This window comes from Dryobates pubescens, chromosome Z (genome assembly GCF_014839835.1).
Source record: "Dryobates pubescens isolate bDryPub1 chromosome Z, bDryPub1.pri, whole genome shotgun sequence".
Taxonomy (NCBI): Eukaryota; Metazoa; Chordata; class Aves; order Piciformes; family Picidae; genus Dryobates; species Dryobates pubescens.
Genome location: NC_071657.1, coordinates 70417554 through 70439650, shown reverse-complemented (window position 1 = coordinate 70439650; position 22097 = coordinate 70417554). Strand labels below are relative to the sequence as shown.

General features: G+C 38.4%; 1 protein-coding gene across 1 annotated transcript in view; it reads right to left on the bottom strand.

Annotated features, from left to right (window-relative positions):
* XRCC4 (X-ray repair cross complementing 4) overlaps window positions 1-22097 on the bottom strand; it is a 131488-nt gene that overhangs the window by 35223 nt on the left and 74168 nt on the right. Inside the window, exons 4-6 of the mRNA XM_054178238.1 lie at window positions 8634-8800; window positions 2368-2520; window positions 1684-1787 (exon numbers count right to left, since the gene is read on the bottom strand). Coding sequence (XP_054034213.1) covers window positions 1684-1787; window positions 2368-2520; window positions 8634-8800 — 424 coding nt within the window. The remainder of the gene's footprint in view (window positions 1-1683; window positions 1788-2367; window positions 2521-8633; window positions 8801-22097) is intronic.

Here is a 22097-nt window from a genome sequence, read left to right as displayed (position 1 = left end):
ATCAAGAGGCAGGAAAACTGCAGGGAAGCAGAAAAAAATCAAATATTATTCTTATATCTTTCATATCTTACACTCCTTGATGCAGCTGTGAACTTCATTACCCTCTCATGAGGGTAATGGATGCTGGTCTTCTTCAGAGACACAGTTTGCCTCAGATCTCTCCTTGCATGTGAAAATCCTAAACCACACTAAGATACTCAGCTCCTATCTGTGCTTCTCTGTTGTTCGTGGCAAGAGAAATCTGTGCACACAGAAAAGAGTATCATCTGACTTAAGTGATACTCATTGTGCAGGTTCAAGAATGCTATTACCTTGAAAACGTGAGTGTATTACCCAAAGGATTAAGTTTATAGTCTTTATATTATTTGCAAATTTTGCAGTTGAAAGACCTCTAGTCAGAGTCAAAATCCTCAGTGTTTTATCCTCCAAAAATCAACAGAAAGCACATTTTTCTATACAACACAAATAAAAATTCAGTTGCTGTAACACTGATTAGTCCATGCAAACATGGGGTCACGATTGCCTGAGTAGGGCAGTGGGAGTTGGTGTTAATTTTCAAATACATAAATCTCTCTCAAAAGTCTCACTGAGCTAAATCAAATCCTACTGAATCCAGCAAAAGAATCAACACCTTCCACTTCCCTTGTCTTTTCACTAAGTACAAAAGTATTTCTCCCCACTGATCATGGGACAGCTCAGACCTTCTAACTGACCACAGACCACTTGGCAGTCAAGATTTCTGGACTGAACAGCATAGCACAATACCAAATAATTTCTTTCCATAATCATAGCTTTCTACATTTGTCTGAAGTTCTGCCTACTTTATATTACATTAGAAAGTCCTCAGAAAACATGTTCATATGAATTGCAAAGAAGAATATCACTGGTATTAGGGTCTTGAACAGCTCTGTTTCCCAGTATGCACAGTACACAGTTGTACTAAGCTGCTGTCTTGATTACCTTTACCTATGGCAGAAACAGAAAGCTCCAGTGAGAGAACCCATAGCAAACTTTGCAGATCTGAAGGAAAGTCTGTAATAGCTATATGGCAAGTGTCCTTATTGATAAAGTGGTCATTCTGTCAAAAATTCTATGATTCACAATCAAGTATCTTGTATTGTAGCATGGGCAATTGCTGTATCCTATACATTTTATAAGTCTCTAGTCCTGGAAAAATTAGTTAAGTTTCATGAGCACTTTTCACGAGGCCAAAAATTCATGAGAAAGTTAATTCCGCTATAAATACATTTTTATCCCATTTATGCACATAGGTCTTTTTATAGCCATTAAACCTCCTCTCTTTTCCCTTTTTAAACACTAGTGAAACTGTCAGGAACTACATTTTAACAATCATTGCATACACATCATGATTCCTAGAATTTAAAATGGAATTGTTGATGGTTTGGATATTGTTAGACTGTCATTAGCTCTGCAAAGTATGTAATTTGTCATGTTGGATGAAGTGACAGTACCTTCCCTTGTGCAACATGCTTTTAAACTTCCTCTTTCTAATTTGAAAATGCCAGTATTATACTCTGCTTCAAGAGAGATATTTTTAATACTTGCAGGTTGGCCTGTCACAGAGCAATTTGTCAGGTAGTATTTTGTCTTCATTAAGGTTTATTCACATAAAGTGATTGGCCTGTCTGTGATATTCCCCAAAGACAATACACTCTGTCTTACCTGATGGTAATGAGGCCTGTGTTAAATTTTCACTTTCCTCATCAGTGCTGCCATCATAGTCATTTTCTCTCCCTGTAGCCATCTGAGTGGTAGCATTATTATCCCTAGGAAAAAAACAAAAGGGGAAAAAAGCCCCCACATAACAATCACATCTTGCAAATAATTTGCATTTTTTTCTGCACTGCATTAAAGGCAATGCAAGATCATAGAAATCAACATTAACTCCCTACACTGAACAGCTCAGCGTAATATCACACAAAGATGGGCAATAAAAGGTAAGTTGAGATACAAAAAAGCAGCATAAATACAACAGGTTAAGGGGTGTCAAAGCATCAGAATAATTCGTCTTCTCGTGATATTTTTATATGAAAAGCACATTAAAGCATTTAGATTTTGATTTCCTGAAGGACATTCCTGAAGCAATTCAGTGAGAATGCATAGAAAACTACCACTAAGGAAAAGGCAGACATACTCTCATTGGAAAATCAGCTGCAGACATAAAAAAGAAGAGGACATATATAGTCATTTAGTTCTTGGCTACCACATCCAAAATAAAACGCTGCTAGTTGCAGCGATACCAGGAAGAGCTGTCACTCACTATTAGAGCCACAGAAATGGAAACTAGGCTGGGTTAAAATATGCATAGTGTGTGATAACAAGTAACTCAGGCAAGTTAAGAAATACCTTGTACATTTGGCTTCCGCTGCAGACTCTTTAGCTTCCTTCAACAGCTTCTGCAAGTTTCTTATCTTTGCTTTCTTTTCATTCAGCACCAAAACAAAACGGCTATAAAGATCTGCCTCTAACTCCTCTTTCGCTTCAACACATTTTTCCAGCCTACAATGTAAAAGTCACCATTACAACATTTCTTTTTAAAATTCTTTCTTTCCTGGAAGAAAATTCTGCAGTGAGGCCAGCCTCCCCATTACTGGATCCCCTATACCAAACCACAGGACTAGTCTAGCATCTTGAGTTTGAAACAGGACAGAAAACCTCTCAGGAATTTTTGTTTGGTTTTGTTTGCTTCCTGCCCCCCGCCAGAAATTGCAAGTAATTTTGCTACCAACAGAAGAAAGTTTCCAAGAGGAAAATTTTCATTCTTTTTTGGTCAGTTCTTGCACACATGCATGTAAGACAATTAAAATAGTTTCAATGCTGTATTCACCATATGTGCATAGCTTAGCAGGATACAGATAATGAGACTACAACTAGATATGATCAAGCTTGACAGGGCCCAAATCTGGACTACACATTTTGACCTGTAATATATTTAAATAGACAAGAAAAAGAAAGAAGAAATCATCAACCCCATTCCAACATGGGCTGAAGAGACCAGCAAACACTTTGGCAGCTGGGACAGCTGTCAAACTGCTTGCTTGCCAGGCCTCTGGGAACAGATGTGGGCAATGCCAGCCTTTGACTATCTTCCATCAACAGCTTTGAATGTATTGTTCTGATGAGCTGGCAAGATATGGCAACCAGTTCCTGGCAAAGCTCAATAGGACGCTGCAGTCACACCTGATGGCAACTGTAACCCCTTACAGGCATTCAGAGAGATACAATGCCAATAAACTCCAGTGCTGTGGACTTCATTTGACATTTCAAAGACAGAGCTGAGATACTAGTATACTTGCAGCCACCACTAGGCATATTTCCTTTTTTCCCCCCTTAACCAATTACAATTACTTGGTAGAAGACTAAACACAAAAAAAACTTGATTGTCTTCAGAGTAAATTATTCCTCAGACTTTTAAAGGTTTAATGCGCACCTGTAGGTAGGTGAATGTCAATAAACCTAAGCACTCAAAGAAAATACAACCCTATATTTAGCTCTGTGTTCATAACAAGCAAATAAGCCTCTTGATAATCTTATTGATTATGGTAACCACAGTCTTAACACAAACAATCGTAATTTATAAACAACATTCTTTTCAATGCCAGCCTGTGCAAGGCTGGTAAAAAAAAGTTTAGAAGGCTTCCTTTGTTATTAAACCCACACTCATAACTCATTTTTAAAAGTATATTAATTTATAAGATAATTCAACAGACTTCCTACACAAATATTGACCATTTTGTTATAGATTAAAACCACGTATGATGTAAGAAGAAAAACAATAGAAAATAATCTCATGAAGTATTAAGTCTTCTGCGCAGTGCTTTAGGGATATGCTTGATAGTTGATAAATAATTCATCTAATTTAAATGCAAATAGCAGAACATCATTACCATATAGATCGGTTCAATAATTCCTAAATGAAAAATCATATGTAGTAATCAACTACCACGAGACTTTCCACCTACAAAAGGAAAGTTAACTGTTTAAGGAGGGGACAAACAGACAATTCATAAAGAATCATAAACCCTAATAGAGTGCCCAGAAGTGTCTTGAACAGATAATGAAAGTAGAAAGGTAAGGACAGGAACCACCATCCATTTACCCAGTCATTAAAAACAAAAAAGAGAGAAAGAAAAAATCCAACTGTTAGATAAATTTCCATTTACATACTTGAAATTGATTGTGTCTGCATAAATCAAAAAGTGGAAAAAAGGATTTTGTGTAAAATACGGTAATGCTAACTCTATCAAATCCTATATAAGCATTCCCCCTCCCACACACAAAACACTATCTAAAGAAAGTGCTTACTACAATGCCTTTCACCCCCCACCTCCCCCTTTTGTGTGTCTGTGTCTGTCAGACCAGTTGACATTGGTTTAAACAATTAGATTGAGAAATTCTGCTGACTTGGCCAGGAAGGTGTCATACCTTGTAACTTCAGTGAGGCCCCTGAATCTTGCCAAGGAGCTGGGGTTGTTTAGCCTAGAGAAGAGGAGGCTCAGGGGAGACCTTGCTCTCTACAACTACCTGAAGGGAGGTTGTAGCCAGCTGGGGGATGGTCTCTTCTCCCAGGCAACCAGCACCAGAACAAGACAACAGTCTCAAGCTGCACCAGGGAAGGTTTAGGCTGGATGTTAGGAAGAAATTCTTCACAGAAAGAGTGATTGGCCACTGGAATGGGCTGCCAAGGGAGGTGGTGGAGTCACCATCAGTGGAGGTGTTTAGGAAGAGACTTGATGGGGTGCTTGGTGCCATGGTTTAGTTGATTAGACAGTGTTGAATGATAGGTTGGACTTGATGATCTCAAAGGTATCTTCAAACCTGGTTAATTCTTTTTCTACTCTATTCTATTCTATTCTATAACTGTAAACTCTCAGTGAAGTATAGTTAATATTGCCTGGACATCAGCAGCACGATATAGAAACCTATTGCAAGACTAGCCAATTTCTCCAGCCTCTAGAGCAGAATATTAGCATTTTGAAATATACATACTGACTATATGCATAGATTAGAATTTTAACTCTTCCCTGCAGGCAAAAATCAATTAGTGTTACACCATCAGTAAATCTTCTCATGTTCTTCTTAATGTTCTCATTTGCATAAAGACATTTTTATATTTTTTCTGTTCTTTAAAAGTAATTCATATAAAAATATATTCTTCAGTCATAACATTTATTTGGCATAACATTCAATCAGTGTAAAATAATATTACATTATTGCTGGAGTTGCAAGTTATGAGCCTTTTAAAACATGCTGTTATAGGGCTTATGGTGACACTTGAAACAGTGAAAAGCAAGAGTCCCCTGCTGCTTGGGAACAGGGATGCATTAATAATGTAGAACATATGCATGTGTGCAGCGGCTCTGTCTGTAACTTTGCACAGCCTTTAGGACTCATTCAGGCATGCATTACCTGAATTACGTGCCCGCTAAGCACAGCTGGCTGGGATTCATTCCAATACCTCATCAGATACAAATACAAACTTTAATTGCAATTCATCACATGCTTGTGCCTGCATGTCATTTGTCTCACTAAAACACCATCTCCCCAGGCCAAAGAAAGAAGCTGCTCATCTCAAAGACAACTTTCAAGTACAATGAAAATAAATGGAAGTTAATAGATGGAGTGATGCAAGACCTCTTTGCACATGCTTTCCAGTTTCTGTATTATTAGATTTCTCTCTGTGCACGTACAATGCTTTTAACGTGCCAGTCATGCCCAGGTTGAGAGCCATCAAAAAGCTTGCACAGCCTAGTGACAGCAGCTAGTATTAGGAATGGTTATGATCAGTAATTGAGAAAATAAGGTAACTGTCCAGGTCCTAAGTGCTGCCTAAATGCAGAGCAGTCACACATGCTTCACAGAAGTTAACATCAGCTGTGTAAATTAATGGCATTTACACATTTTATAAACTCCACTACCAGAAGGAAAAAAATTCAGCATCTCTGATATCAATACTTACCCTCAGTGCCCTGAAATAATTACTGGTCTTATGCCATCACTCTTTCTTTCGGATTCACCCTTCCCCCAGCACTACCAATGGTATTGAATCCTGATGAGCTAACGCTGAGGAGTCAATTTCAAGCACTGAACAGCCTAGCCTGCATTTTTATAAGCTATTTGTGGTTTTAAATTCTGTCAGTAGAGTTGACCACAACATCAATTAGCTACTTTTTTGATTTTGGCTTGTCTACACTAATTTTAGATCTTTGATACAAAATGTGTACCACACCCAAGTCAGAAATTACACTTCTGTTTTGGTGGCCAAACAATTGTTACAGATTATTATTACTTTATATTTACTGTTTTAATGATCTATATGAAATAACAAAAGTTATTCTGATCTGGTATTTTAACTCATCCATGCCTGAGGTGTGCAGGCACACTCAGTCCCAGATACCAAATTACACCATTTTCAGAACGAACCTCTTGAAGACTTCCATAGCCTCTCTATTTAGATCTTGCCAGATAGGTCTTATTTTGTGTTTGTAGATCAAACATTGTTCAAGATTGAACAACTTAGCTAGCCAGGCACTCTCATAGTGATGTCATCTACATTTGAGTCATTTCCTACAAGCAAAGAAATATTCAGACAGGTAAAATTCTGCACCTAGGTCAACACGAGAATCGATATATTGAAAATTAAGGGAGTTATATCTTAAGCTAAAACACTCAATACCTTTGTTGCCACACAGCTTAAACTAGAGTGAATCACTGATTTATGAATTTGATCATGATGGGGATTTTTCTCCACTTGATTTTTTACAAGTTTTTGCCTTTTGTCTTTACATGAATCTAGATTGCAGAAGGAAGCAGCAGGAGCCATTTCCATACCTGGCATAGGGCTGCCCGCAGCAAGCTGCGTTCAGCTGAGAAAATTCCCTCAACTGCCAGCAGCATATCAAGGCTGCTATTCAGCCTTGGGATTGCTCACCAGGCAGATTTAGCCTCCTGAATGAAACTTGTTTGCCATTTTGCAGACTGAATGGAAAGCAGAACAAGCTTACACCTCAAGAGACACCACAGAGCTATGGGACAAAATTGATGAGCAGAGCTCACACAACTTTCGTATTCAGTGGGGAAATGGGATGATTTACTTACTCCATCCAGTGCCCCATGCTTAAACTGAACAAACATAGCTCTTGGAAGTCTTCATGCTATGTTTTAATTCTAATGAGGTCATGATGTTTTTAAGCAAAGGGAACTAAAGGAGCTGAAACTCTGGAGCTGATGTGCCTTAGCTACACATGAAGAGGAAGCATATTTCTCCACATTGCATGCTTTACATTTCTAATGCTTAACACTGTGAATGATACAGAACATGAAACCAAAATCATGTCTACTTAATAAAGACAGCAAAGCTTTTTGTTCAGATCCAAGGCACTCACACCACTAGGTCTAGTGTTATCAGCCAAAATGGCAGAGAGACAAGTGGGGTAGACCGGGCTGAGGCAAAAAAAAGGTATTAATAAAACCCAAACCAAATAACCAAAACTGTTTGGATAAATCCTAATTTTATTCTGCTTAACAGACAGGGCCAAAGTCTGGTGACCACAGAACTTACAGGATTTATTTTGAAAAAAAATCATATTTCAGCTATTCAAACTATAAAAACAGTCAAGGAAACCACCAACTTTCAAAGCTTGAATACATTGCTTCCGAGAGCAAAGGCTGCCAGTCAGCTGTGAGTTTTTTTCTTTGGGGTTACTCTTTAAGAGTGCCACACAACCATGGAAATTGATACAAGCACTAATGCCTATTACACATCAGCGTGTAATGCAGTACAGCACACTGGTTATACAATCCTCTATTGTTCAATAAACTGTTAAGCAGTAAAACACTACTTAGGAAGGCCATATGCTTGTCAGGGAGATTGTCAGGAGAAACTGTTACTCATTTTAATGAGAGGGAAACAAAACGAACCCCTCCCAAAAGTCAGCTCTTTTTCAAGGTAAATTAATGCCAATTAGCTACATTCTTTCATTAATCTTCCTAAATGTGCTTCTTCTGATAAAGCTATAGAAAACCAAGATAAATCTCTTACTCGTATGTGTTAAGTGGTTTATGCTAACTGAAATATGCATAGATTACTTCAGCACACAGTGCAGTGGAAGACAATGGTGATCATAAATGCAATGGCAATCGTAAAAATCTCTTGCAAAATAATGGTACTTTTTCCTGTAACAATACAGTTGTTTCACAATTCTGGTTGCTCTGACAAAGAAAACAGATTAAAGCCATGGCAGCTGATTTCCTGCTCAAAAATGTAAATTATTTAAACTGCCAGTCCTAAGAAGGAAATAAAGGAAAAGACTTCCTGAAGAAATTGGAGAGGAATAGAGATTTTTGCTGTTTTGTTTTGGTTTTTTAATTCTATTTCATAAAGCTAAACCCAGCTTTAACAACAAAGTCTGCAATACCAGTTGTATCTTTCACATAGGTAAGAGATCCAGAACCACACGAGCTCAATTTGGCTGAAAACAGTTGTAAGAACATGAAAAGCCTGTGTGCTCCCTTCTGTATATGACTTCAGATGTACACATCGAAGTAAAGCCTGCACTGATAGTTTTGATGAGTTTCTCAAGTATCACCTGTGGATGCACTTCTAAACATACCGCTTCTCCACGTCACTCCACTCACTCAAAAGCCTTTCATTTTCTTTTTGCAGATGCTCATTTTTCGCCTGCAGTCTCCCCAGGCAGTCCAGACAGTAGCCAATCAGTTCCTTAACCACTTCTGCTGGACTTGAAACCTTCTGTAGCTTCAGAGATCCAAGCCTAAACTAAGACACAAGGAAAGAATAAGTTACTTCATCTGTATTAGAAAGATCACAAAACCTCACTCCAATAAACTTGAATACATAATAAGCAGTCTTCCAGTTCAAAGTGATGTAAAAATTTATCACAAAAATAATGGTGGAATACATGGCATAATCTACACACCAATTATTTCTACAGCTAACACATTTTACTGGCCACCTGATAGTCCATAGGCACAGGAGGCAAGCACAAACATACAATGTAATGGGCAGGAAAAGAGATGCCATACAGCTAGTAGAACATGATATAGCAACAATAGGTCAGAGGTCAGTAGTACAAAGGTGCTACAAAAGGTATTTTTGATGGGTTGCAGGACTGAAAACCTGACAGTAATACTAATATGTTCTTGCCATCTCCCAGTTCTGATACCCACTGCTGACAAAACAAAACAGGTTAAATTACCTTTGATTTAAAGTGGCACTACAAATGCCCCTCTATAATGCTTGCATGCACCTGATGGAGGAAAACTAGTCCACAGGTTTTCCTCTTCAGGTCTCAGACAGCAAGTTCTTAATAATAAATGGAGTCCATCAACTAAATGAGTAGCATCAATAATTCGATCAGATTAAAGGATAAGACCTACAATGAATACTTGCAATTTTTCAGCAGTGTGGATATTGCAACAGGATATACAAGAAGTCTGCATAGATTTGCTCTGCCGGGCCTGCTGAAAACAGCAGAAAACTGTTTGACATTAAAGGAAGAATGGCTCAATCATACATACAAAACAGTATCAGTTAAACTACAATTGTGCAAAGCTGGATGAAGACACAATGTGACAGTTTGATGCAATTTAAGAATGGTATTAAAGCAGCTTGTAAAGGGTCACAAACATTATCTCAAGAGAGCAAACCTCACTAATTAAACTAAGGACCTCACTTTGGTGCTCTGGAGTGGGTAGATGATGAAGAATCTGAACTACCTTAAGGTCACCTCAGCACCTGATAGAGACTGCAGAAGACAGGGGCTTTTCTGATGCCTCTACCCATCCAGAAGCACCACTGTTTGCCTGGCTTGACAAAAAACTAGCAGAAGAAGTAGATCCAGAAAAAATGTAGAGGGAGTTGGAAGACACAATCCAGGCTTGGGCCAGCTTAAACTGCAGCAGAAGCTGGTCTTTCAGGAAACAAGCAACTTGGCTCTGACTGGAAACGCCTGCGGAAACATTGAGCAGGTGAGAAGTACATGGAAAGAGAAGGGGGTCTTCTCTCACATCTTGTAATTATTAAAAGGATTGAAATAACTGTTGTGGCATTTCCCCATGAACAAAAATATCACTCTTCTTTTCAACTTGAATACATGGATGTAACAGACTAGAAAAATTAATAGATTTCTTATATGCTAGGGAAGAGTTCAGTCTGAGCCATGACACCTCACCTATTAAAATCAGAAATGACATTTAATTAATTTTTTCTACTCCTTTTAGTTCACTTTACTTGTGAGGGCATGGAAAACAACTAGATAACAGACATTAGTGAAAAAAATACATAGGGTTTGTTGACACTTTTTTAAAAAGTGAATTTTACTACTACTGTACATATGGCTTTACTGAAGAAGGGCTTGTAAAAATTGCTCATAAAGATTTTAAAGGCATTGTTTGAAACAAATAACACTCCTTCAACTTAGATATTTTATCTGTGCAAGTCTCTGCAGCAACACATGATACCATTATGTGCTGATTCTGCATGATCAAATTATCAGAAAATGTGGAAAACCCAACGGTTTCATCTCAAATTAGCCACTGATCCTTGTTCCAAACTCACACTCTCTCTGCCACATTTTCCTTTCACTTACATAAACCTGAAGGCTGCAGATGAAAAGATGCATTTAATTTAATTTTGGAAATTAGATTACATTATCAGCAAGCCACAGAGTGATGTGTATTCCCTGGATATCACACTTGCTGTTTGACAGCCTTAACAAAGATGGACATATATGTAAAGGAAACTGGTTTTCATCACTTGCAAGACACCACCATACTATATGGATAAAGAATTCATGCCACACTTGACTACTAGCTGCACAGATAGAGAAGAACAGTAGCACAGATAAATTGCAATGCAATCTCCTACTTAAACTGTGGAGGAAATAGCAAGAAGACATCTTGTCTTATGCTTGTAATATAATCAACTGAAATAAGGTACAGGCAAATACATTTAATCAGAACAAGACAGGCATTGTCCAAGCTACATTTTACTCAGAACAAAATAATAAAATATGAATAATCCTAAAACAAATTAAAGTGAATAACAGTAGATTTCAGCTGAAAGCCTGGTTCCACTCAAAATACAAATCATGCCAAACACAAAGCAGACGTTTCAAAAGCAACTGTAATTATAAACAAACACCAGTTCAGCCTCTTACTTAAACATATTACATAAACCCATACTGCTAGTGTAACATGGAGTTTTGAGACTAGAAAATACATCATCATCATCATGGACTCTTTCTGAGTACCTGTTAGAAAAAAGCATGGTGGTTTTTGTTTGTTTGTTTTTCTCTCTCACTCATAAAAGCTGATACATTGAAAGAAATCAAACCAGGCATTTGGGCATGCTTCATTTTTTGATGAATTCTCAAAAGGGAGAGGGGAAGAGGTCACACTGCAAAGAGTGGAGCAAGGAACATATGCCAGCATGAGCCACTTCTAACATGTGAGCCAACAGAGATGAGGTGCTGGGCAGATTTGGCACACTGCTACAGTGACACAATGGATTTGGTTGGCTGTCTTTTTAGGTGTTTATTTCAGTACCTTAACAGTCTTTAGTCTTTAATTCAGTCTTTATATAAAGAAACTATTACATGCTTTCTTATATTAAGCTTTACTGTACTGTTTTTTTCCTATGTCTTTAAAACTGTGATATGTGAACTATTTCTAGGAGACTCACAAAAGGTAAGCAAAGCAAACCCATCACCAGGAGGCTTAAAATTTTTAAGCAGGTGCTCACATATCATCTGAGAACCAAGTTACAAAAATAAAAATCTTAAAGGTTCTGCAGAACAAATATTCTGTATTTTTCCTTCCCCACCCTAGTAATCTAATGCTAATTTAGGATACATCTAAGAGTGAATTTTCTGGGTTACATTGCAGCTATTTCCAGCACCTCAGTGCAGAAAAACAAAGGATGTTTAGATGCAGCCCTAATTAAGCTAAAAGCAATGTGCTACTGGATATACAGTTTCTTCACAAAGAACGTTACCTTAAGCATACCAAACCTTCTTAGGCTGCTTCTTCAACATGCAATTGTTACAAGCTATTACACTATTCAGCAAACAGAAACTTTAGTACTAACAATAGTAACATTGTTATCTGAGCTAATTACAACTGATTGGCATTCATTCTCTGTGTGGAGCCCAGTGCTGAGAGACTGATAAGCCATAAATGCAGTCAGAGTCATTTCATTTCCAAAGCACTGAGGCAAAGCATCACCCATTTGTAAGGAAGGTAAAGAAAATTACATCTCAAGATAGTGCTACTCTAGAACCCTGCTGGCATCCCAAATTCAAAAGCTAATGGAGCAGGTGCACAAAATAGCACAATTTTAGATCCAAGCGTTCTGAATTTGGGATAGATGTACTATTTGCAGCACTGATTAAGACAGAAGTCTATTAAAAGTTTTAGGGAAAAAAATCCTAAAATAACAGGCATTAGTTTTTCCACATATTGCTTACTTTTTGCTTGCAACTAAACCAAGAAACAGTCCAGTTACCCTTCATCTTCAAATTGAATCCAGTTTTGGGCCCCTCAGTTTAAGGACAGGGAACTGCTTGAAAGCATCCTGTGCAGAGCCACAAAAATGATTAAGGGAGACGAACATCTTCCTTATGATAGAGACTGAAAGAGCTGGGGCTCTTTAGCTTGGAAAGAAGGAGACTAAGGAGTGACCTCATTAATATTTACAAACATGTTGTGACCGTCTCAACCCACCACACATGTAGAGGGTGAATGCCAAAGAGGATGAAGCCCGGCTCTTCTTGGTGATGCCCAATGACAGGACAAGGGGCAACAGTGAAAGCTGAGGCATAGGAAGTTCCATATAAACATGAGGGAAATTATTTTTTTTCACTGTGAGGGTGAAGGAACACTGAATAGCATAGCATAGCATAGCATAGCATAGCATAGCATAGCATAGCATAGCATAGCATAGCATAGCATAGCATAGCATAGCATAGAATAGAATAAACCAGGTTGGAAGAGACCTTCAATATCATCGCGTCCAACCCATCATCCAACACCACCTAACTAAACCATGCAACCAAGCATCCTGTCAAGCCTTGCCCTGAACACCCCCAGCAACGGCGACCCCACCACCTCCTCGGGCAGCCCATTCCAATGGGCAATCACTCTGTCTGTGTAAAACTTCTTCCTAGCCTCCAGCCTAAACCTCCCCTGGCGCAGCTTGAGACTGTGTCTTCTTGTTCTGGTACTGGTTGCCTGGGAGAAGAGACCAACCTCTGGCTGACTACAACCCCCCTTCAGGTAGCTGTAAGACAGCAATAAGGTCACCCCTGAGCCTCCTCTTCTCCAGGCTAAGCAACCCCAGCTCCCTCAGTCTCTCCTTATAGGGCTTGTGCTCCAAACCCCTCACCAACTTTGTTGCCCTTCTCTGCACATGCTCCAGCAAGTCAACATCTTTCCTAAACTGAGGGGCCCAGAACTGGACACAGTACTCGAGGAACTGTACCGGAACAGGCTGCCCAGGGGGGTTATGTAGTCTCCCTCTCTGGAGATATTAAAAACCTACCTGGATGTGTTCCTGTGTGATCTGGTACAGGTGATCCTGCTTTGGCAAGGAAATTGGACTAGATGATCTTTTGAGATCACTTCCAACCACCAACATTCTGTGATCTATGGTATCAGGACACCATAGAAAACAGCTAACTGGACGGGATGTCTAGATAAACAAATCCTGCAATCAATCTGCATGACTGAATGGTTAACATTAACACTTCACTAAGCTAATTTTAAATATATGATGTTTACAGTTTGGATCACATTTCTAAGGTGAGATTCCTTCTGCAAATTCCTGCACATTGCTGCGCTCCAGGTCAATTCATATTACTGGCCATTCATCCAGATGCTGCAGCTTTCACTCTACCATTTGTAGATGCAGTTAATGTGCTCCCTGCTTCCTCTTTCAAATCATTCAAGAAAATATTACATAAAACACTGAAGCACTAAATACTTTATTTAAACAGAGAATGAGCAGATCTGATAGAGTTCCTACTGTGATTAATATACCCTTCCCCTTCAATATTTGTTTTATTGTTTGTTGGGACATTGGCTTGGCACTTTTCGGTCAGTTTTCTTCTTGTTTTTGTTCTGTTTTGGTTTCATTTGTTAGTTTGGTTTGATTTTGTTGTTGTTTCGCTTGGGGAGTTTTGTTTGTGGTTTTTTTTTTTACATTTCATTTTATGTTGTTTCAAGTTTGGGGTTTTCGGGGGGGGTAGTTTTGTTTGTTGTTTTGTATTTGGTTTCTTTTATGTTGCTGTGGGGTTTTTTTTGCTGGTTAGGCTTGGCTTTTTGGGGGTTTTGTTTGTTTTGGTAGGTGTTTTTAAAAACAAGAATAATAGAGAACTCTTTATCAAATTGTGTTTTCTTAATCAGAAATCATGTTCAGCACTTATCCATTAGTATTTGACACTCAGAAATAAAAACAAGAACAAAAATTAGAAGCTGATTAAATAAAAGCAATAATTAGAAGCTTATGACAAAACTGTCATTTTCCCATCACCTCATACTCTGCCCACTGTTGTCTTCTACAGACAAAGAAAAAATCCCAACCATAAGACAGAAAATACTTCAGAAGTAAATTCAAAAGCTTCTCAAATATTTTTTTTTCTAGTTACTGATTTTTACAGTAATATGCTTCAAAGAGGAAGAAAATGTCATTAAAAGTAAGGGTTTTTTTCCAAGTGGACAATTCTGAAACTGTGTGAAAATTGCTTTATTCTATAGAAATAGTGGGATTTGACCTTGCACTTAAAAATGCTGTATAATCTTTGCACTACTACCTTCCACTAGAAATGAAAGTTATATCTAAGGCAGTAAATATCAAAGTTATGAACTGAAAGGAGAAGCCATTTACACAGGAATGCCTACAAACTCTCTCTTCTGAGGCAGAATCTGAAGATAGATACTAACAGTGAGCTGATTTCCAGTAACAACAATATCCATTAAGAAGGAAAACATTCATGCTGGAAATTCTCATTGCACCTGCATTGTTGGCTATGATTTTTCTCTGTATTACCACAGTATCCTTTCTAAAAGTATATGTTATCCAAAATATATTTTTAATTGCATACTTTCATAAGTAGGGGGAAAAGAATAGTATTCAGACAGGCAGATTTTGTCCCTTATTGTCCTGATAGGCCATAACAGCTATATAGAGACTCCCTCTCTTTCTCTATTTATATATATCCACTTAAATTCTAACCTTTTAATGCTTTGCTTTTCCCTCCTCTCTTTTGAAAATTATTTAACAAATAATCTTTTGCAGAGAGTATACTTAAAGATATTTGCGTCTGATTTTGAAATTAGATTTGAATTTAATAAAATTAAACTGGAAATTATTCCCAGTGTGTAAACTAATTGATGGAGTTTTAATTGTACAAGACAACCTACAGCCTGTTACAGAATTGTCTCTGACCTCAGTCATGTTCTGGAGTAGGTATCAGAGATCCTTCTAATCATTTCAACCTATGTTAACAATCAGCTGGGCTAGCATAGTTAGCAATGTCTACATCCTCATAGACAGATGATGCCTCTTGTAAGGTATTGCCTAAGCAAATGTCTTTTCACCACAGATATATTAATGAAGAATTTGAGGGAGGGGGAAAAATTCCTCAGCAGCCCACCAGCATGGAGCAGCTGTGTAGCCTTTCTCTGTCTTTACCAAAACCTGCAGCTGGTAACAGCAGATGTGACCCAGGCATGAAAGCAGGAAAGCTGTGCAGACCTATATTACAACAGATCCTTTTGTCATTGCCCTATCCTCAGAATCTCTCAATGCCCTTCCTATGCTAGAAGGGGCTATGCTGAGACAGGTATTTCTACAAGAGAGCTCAGCCTCAATGGAAGTTGGTGTTTTCATACTCCTATTAATGCCCATTCGACTGGGTCTTCAGGAAGTAGGGAGGATGGATGTGCAATCAGGGTGTTTACTAATTAAAATCCCACAGTCTGAAACCATATGTTTTCAATACTCAAAAAGCTATCTTAATAATCACAAGAGCCAAACCAAAACAAAAGCTTTACTCACTCATTTTTCAACACTTGTACAAATTTATACTTAGAAAACCTTGCTAAGACAAGAAATCAAAAGCTATTATCTAAACTATCCTGAGGTCAACAATTGATGAGCTTGCCAATTATCTTCAGTACTGAAAGTAAACTCTTTACCACATAGTTAGAAATTAGCCCATAACATTCAGGACAACACTGAATGTTACACTAATTCAAAAATATGAAGGCCTTTACATGACTTCATTACAAGAGTTAGATACAACAACTTTCTTTTCTAAGCTGAGGGATGGAACTCTCATGATGTACACAGGCTGTGGTTTCCAAAAATCAGCCTTGCTACTGCCAGTTAAATATCAGCTACCCCTTCTACTCCACACACACATAGACCCCAAACTGAGACAGAATCAATAACTGAATATGTTTTCTCTAGGACTATACGTATGATTTTAAAAAAGGAAGATTTTAATGCAAATTCATGTACAGGGTTAAAGAATATGACCTAAAAATGAATGACGCTGACACTTAAACAAAGAAAGTATTGTTACAGGATTGAATCTGGAAAGCATTATACCATTTTTATTTCTTAAGTCAATCAGTGAGTGGTCTTGATTTTTTAAAGCTGTGCCACTATTATCTCCAGGGAAATCATTCAACGGTAACCATGACATCCCTGGGTGTGGTAATAAAATGAATACACTAGACTTGCACAATACAGTGATGACAATGTAAAAGCAGAAGTTGCTTTTGTAACAGCAAACTCTAGGAAGCTAGAAAAATTACAAAGTACCATGGAAGCCAAGAAAACTTACTGGTTACATCAGTCAGTATAAAAATATGATCACCAATGACAAAAGTGAAGATAAAAGATAAAAATCCTGCCTTTCTCACTCTTTCCCTTCCCTCCTGAAATATTATTTATGAGGAAAGTATTACTTCATCCTCAGGAAAAAAAAAAAAAAAAAAAGAAGAAGAAGAAGAAATAGCTTCCTCCCTGATGAAGGCATTACATCTATTCAAGAGTAGAACAGCTGACAACAGTGATAGCTATTTTTCCTCAGGTTTTTACTACATGCTGCAGAAACCTTCCACACGACATTCCATCTGGTTTCACTATTTTGTATGGCAGAAATTCCCACATATTTTGGAGAGCACTTTGCTGTTTCTCACACCCTTAAACCCACAGATTCATGGCACTGTGGCCCCCTTAACAACTGCCATGCAAGGAGAGTACAACTGTTCAGCAAACTAAAAAGAAAATGGGAGGATTGCCAGGTACTAGAATACACCAGTATTGCCTCTGTCTAAGCACGAGAATGGCCACAGCAAGTCCTTAGCCCATGCCAGGGACCACCTCACCACCACTCTGCAGGCATATTGCAGGAGTTGGAGCATCCCAGCGACCACTCCCAAAAGGCAGTTTGCCTGAAGCCACCCTCTTCTGGAGGCTGAGAGAGTTTAATTGTATGGGCATAGACTGTTCCCTACCAATTGGTCTCTGTGCCTGAGAACATTCCCACAAAACTTTGATTGTCATTGCACAGTAAATTATAGTAGTCCTTGGAATACTGCTCCACCAGGTTTGCAGCAGAAGCCATGAGGGACAGAAGCACACTGCAGAAGGAGGTCTTAAGATTTCCCTTTTGATGGAATATTTGGATCCTAGGCAAAGAGGTGGAGGGCTCTGCCACCTACAAGTTATTCCATCTCTCCCTCATCAAGCTGTACACTGCAGCATGAGCCAGACTGGAAGTACATTCCTATCTTGAAAGCTTTTTTAGAGTCATTGACTGGGAAAGCCATCTGGAGGTCTCCAGTTCAGCTTCCTGCCCAAAACAGGGTCAGCTCAAAGATCAGACCAGTTTGCTCAAGGCTTTATCCAGTTAGTTGATTCAAAAAGAACCATTGAGACTGTACAACCTCTCCAGACAACCTGAGTGGCCAAACAGTGAAAACCCGTTGGATGCTTGGTTTTGATTTATAGGGGTTGTATCTCATGCTCATAACACACACCACTGTGCCAATAACTTCCCTGGAGTCACTGAATGGCCACATCTGAAGCTTTCTCCAGGCTAAAAGCAGCCCTGGACTCACTGTGGAAATGCTCCAACCCCTGAACACCTTGAAAGCCCTCCATTAGATTCATTGGTGTCCTCCTTGTGCCAGAAACCCAAAACTAGGTACTGTATCAAACTGACTAATATCAAATAAAGACAGACACCTCCGTCACATGTTCTGCTAGTTCTGCTCCTGTCTGTATGGCCATGGACACCATTGACCTTCACTGCTACCAGAGCTTGGACTCACCCCATTGCTCAAGAGGACTCGGGGTCTTCAACCTACCACATGTTTTCAGTGCTGCTCCTCAGTCCCACCAGGCCCAGCCCATCCCCTTGCAGGAGCTCTCCTGGCCCTGGGCATTTGCCCCCTGACTTTTGTACTCATAGGGTTATTATCAGCCCCTTCCCACAGTCTGCCCTCGAGGGCATCCACTGGTCACTTCAGTGGAAATAGCAGCAATATGAAAAGCCAGATCTGGTCAGCAGTCTAAAGTTCTTATCCTTACTTGTATTTCCCTGAAATTCAGTAAAGTCCTTGGAAGCCCTGCCTTTTGACTCTCTGTATCTGAAATCATTCCTGGAAGAAGCTCTCAACATAAAACCCCACTGCTCTCCCACAGGGGAAAAAGAAGGAGGATTTCTTTGAAGATTTTGGATATTGTACCAAAATCTGAACACGATTTTCCTGAGACCTCACTAAGGCCAACTCTCAGCAATCACAGGAAACAATGTCACATAAGCTCTTTCATAAAGGAATACAATCTTTTTTAAAGCCTATTTTAATCTCACTAGAGTACCTGGAAAGCTGTTTGGGACTTTTTTTTCTAATTTACCTCCTAAACACACGTATGTCCAACCTGCATCTGCTCTTGGGCAGACACTGTTCCTTAGCTTAGAGCACTCTTCTACCTCTTTAGTGCTCAGACTTGGTTATAGAGAATTATTCTTCCCTTTGAACATTTTTTCTGAAGTAAAGATCAAAATAAAGATCAGTGTTGTAGCTTTGGCTACATAAATCTTAAATTCTTTATTCCTCATGTCATAAGAGCTTCCTCCCAATTTCAGTTTCCACTTCTTGACATTGGATGACTAGAGATACATCTAATGCTGAATATAAACCATGACTAAGTAGACCATGCAAACACATAGAAAATAGACATCAAACTTATGCAACATTTTCAGATCATCAATGTTCACTCTATTTTTGTGTTTCACTTCTTCCTTTTACCTTGCCATATTTACCCTCTAGGAATCACCAGGATAAAGAGATTTATCTGTATTTCAGGAGGCCTGGTTCTTCAAATGCTTTTGGAACAAAAAAATGGCAACTGAATATAGTAAGCATATCAGATATGACTAAATACCTCCTTTAACATATTTCTTACCAGGAAGATACCTACTGAGCAAGAAAGTAATTATTTCTTTCATGAATGATGTTATATCCCTTTGCCTTTCTTTAAAGTCTTTGGAAAACTTCCCTAACTTCCTTGTTTAATCTTCACACTCCCCAGAAATGCCACATTTCACATATCTATACAATCAGCTACTTCTGTGAAGTTTAATCCCACCCGTACTGAAATAGTCTTTAGCTACTGAATTTTGACAGCTGAGACATAGGTCTGGTCAGTATCTCTCCAGGCTATGAGTCACTACCCTAAAGTGCCCTGTAACAATTTTCACAAATTTGCTCTAAAATCTATGGCTCATGAGAACACTTCCTCCTCCAACATTAAACCCATATATAGCCATAAAACCCAAATCACATCTTTGCAAAAAATACATTTAAAAAAGGTATGAACTCAGTAAAGCTACAGAGCATTTGCACTAAATCTATGCTTATCTCTCAAGGTGGCAGGCTACAGAAAGCTGCTGCTAGTTTTCCCCTCGTATTTTCTTGACCACCATGCAACTGAACCCTTTAAAATTAGAAATACAGTCACCACTAAAGTAAACTGCAGCAGCAATACTCTGTACTTGTAATATTAGGTATTTCTTCCAATTCTTTTCCTGTGGTAATCAGATGTAACATTCCAGTTCACTGAAAAAAAATAGTCTGAGCAATTGGTGTAAAAAGGCCAAAGGCAAAGCTCCAGAAAGATCAGGTGCACAAGTTATTTATTAGAGAAACAAATATGGAATGGGCAACTATACATTACAGTTCTACAAACAGTGATCAGAGAGTCATGATTATGCAAAGGAAAAGCAATTCAAGCAGTTTATGGAATGTGGAATGAAATTACTATTTCACCATGCAAAAACTGGCAGCTTTTATGCATACATCCACGTGCTTTATCTTCTTTTATGCTTCTCCTCTTTTATCATTCTCTACTTCAGGCAATACTGTCCATTCAACTCTCTGCTACCAGTCTGCTTCTGAAGTGAGTTTACTTTTTCCTCATTAATTCAATGGCTCCAGGAATAATCAGGTAGTTTCCTACCCCACTGAACATCAAGCAGGCCTGTGAGCAATGGAACTACTGAAGGTTCGTTTCCTATGGTTATGACTCCTGTGCTGGGTCCCCTAATGTCTAAAAAGGTGAGAAATCCACTCAAACCTTTTCCCTTTTTTTAGTGTGTTCATAACTTCTCTTTCCCATGAGGATTTGTTAGTGTCTAATAATACAGTTGATCTCATTCCATATTTTTTTCCAAAGCAGACATATGAATAGGGTCTCTCTTCTCCATCCAGCCACCTATTTCCATGAAACTAGTAGGAATCTGATATCTTTGAGACCTTTACTCCTGTCAAATCTGTTTGAAATTGGCCAGTAGTTCCAAGAGTTACTGGGGGGAAGGGAGAGGAGGTAAGAGACTGGCAGTGAGAGAGGCACACAGCATGATCACATAAGCTTTGTTTTCCTAGGAAGGTAAAACACTTGCACATTATATTATTTTTAAAACTAACCTAAATGAATTAAGAAATGAGCTTTACTTAGAGATCTAAACTTGTTTTCTTCCTTGTTTTTAAATGTAACTTACAGCGTGGCAATAGTACAATAGACTCCAGGTATAACATCTGGATTCAGGTCTCAGGGCTTTAATACATAAACAGTTCACAACTATGCTAATTTAGGTTTCAGAGGGAAAGCCTAATAATATGGCTTAAATCATAATGCATTTCCAACAGGCTAAGAACAAAACATGGGCCATCAACATAAATCAACTGATATCAAACATCATATAATAACTTGCTTTTGTCTGAAGGTTGAGTCTCCCAAAATTAGGACAGGATGCCTGCTAAATATTTTGAATTCAATCTGCTCAGACTTCTTTTTTTGTCAAATGTGCTTCATTTATTAAGTTCAGATTTCCTACACAAAAAATATTCCAGAACAAAACTCATGTAAAGATTTCCCTTAAAGTAGGAGTTTGAAGCTCTTTTTGTGAACACTTAATCACAAAGCATGTGCAGCATGAAAAATACAGCACTGAAAAAGCACCCATGAAACCCTCTTGATAACCTCTAGAAAAAGTTTCCCCAAATGTTGTGGAAGGTAGATACAGATAAATCTCCAAAATAAAAGCAAGGCTTGCAGGAGTGCTTGTGATATTACTGTCAGCAGAACTTCCAAAGTAGCAAAATATGAATGATTAATACTACCAAGATTAAAATAACACACTACCAGAGTATGTGTTAGCTGCTGCATAATAGAAGTATTTTAAAACTACCTGTCAACTGATCATATGTGACATGTGAAACCCAGACTGCAACCTTCTTTTAAAACTTCAATAAAACATAACTGAAATGTCTGGAGTAATAACTGGCAGATATGAAGACAACTTGTCTTGGGACATACTTCCCTTCAGACATTGACCTTTACGTTTCGGAAGTAATGGAAACTATAGAGTGCTTCTTGAATACACCCTTGGAACTGACATGCCAACATTTTGCAGTAATTTAAGTCTGACTCCCCCTGAATTTGCTGTACTCTTGATGGCTAACAGCTCAATGATTGC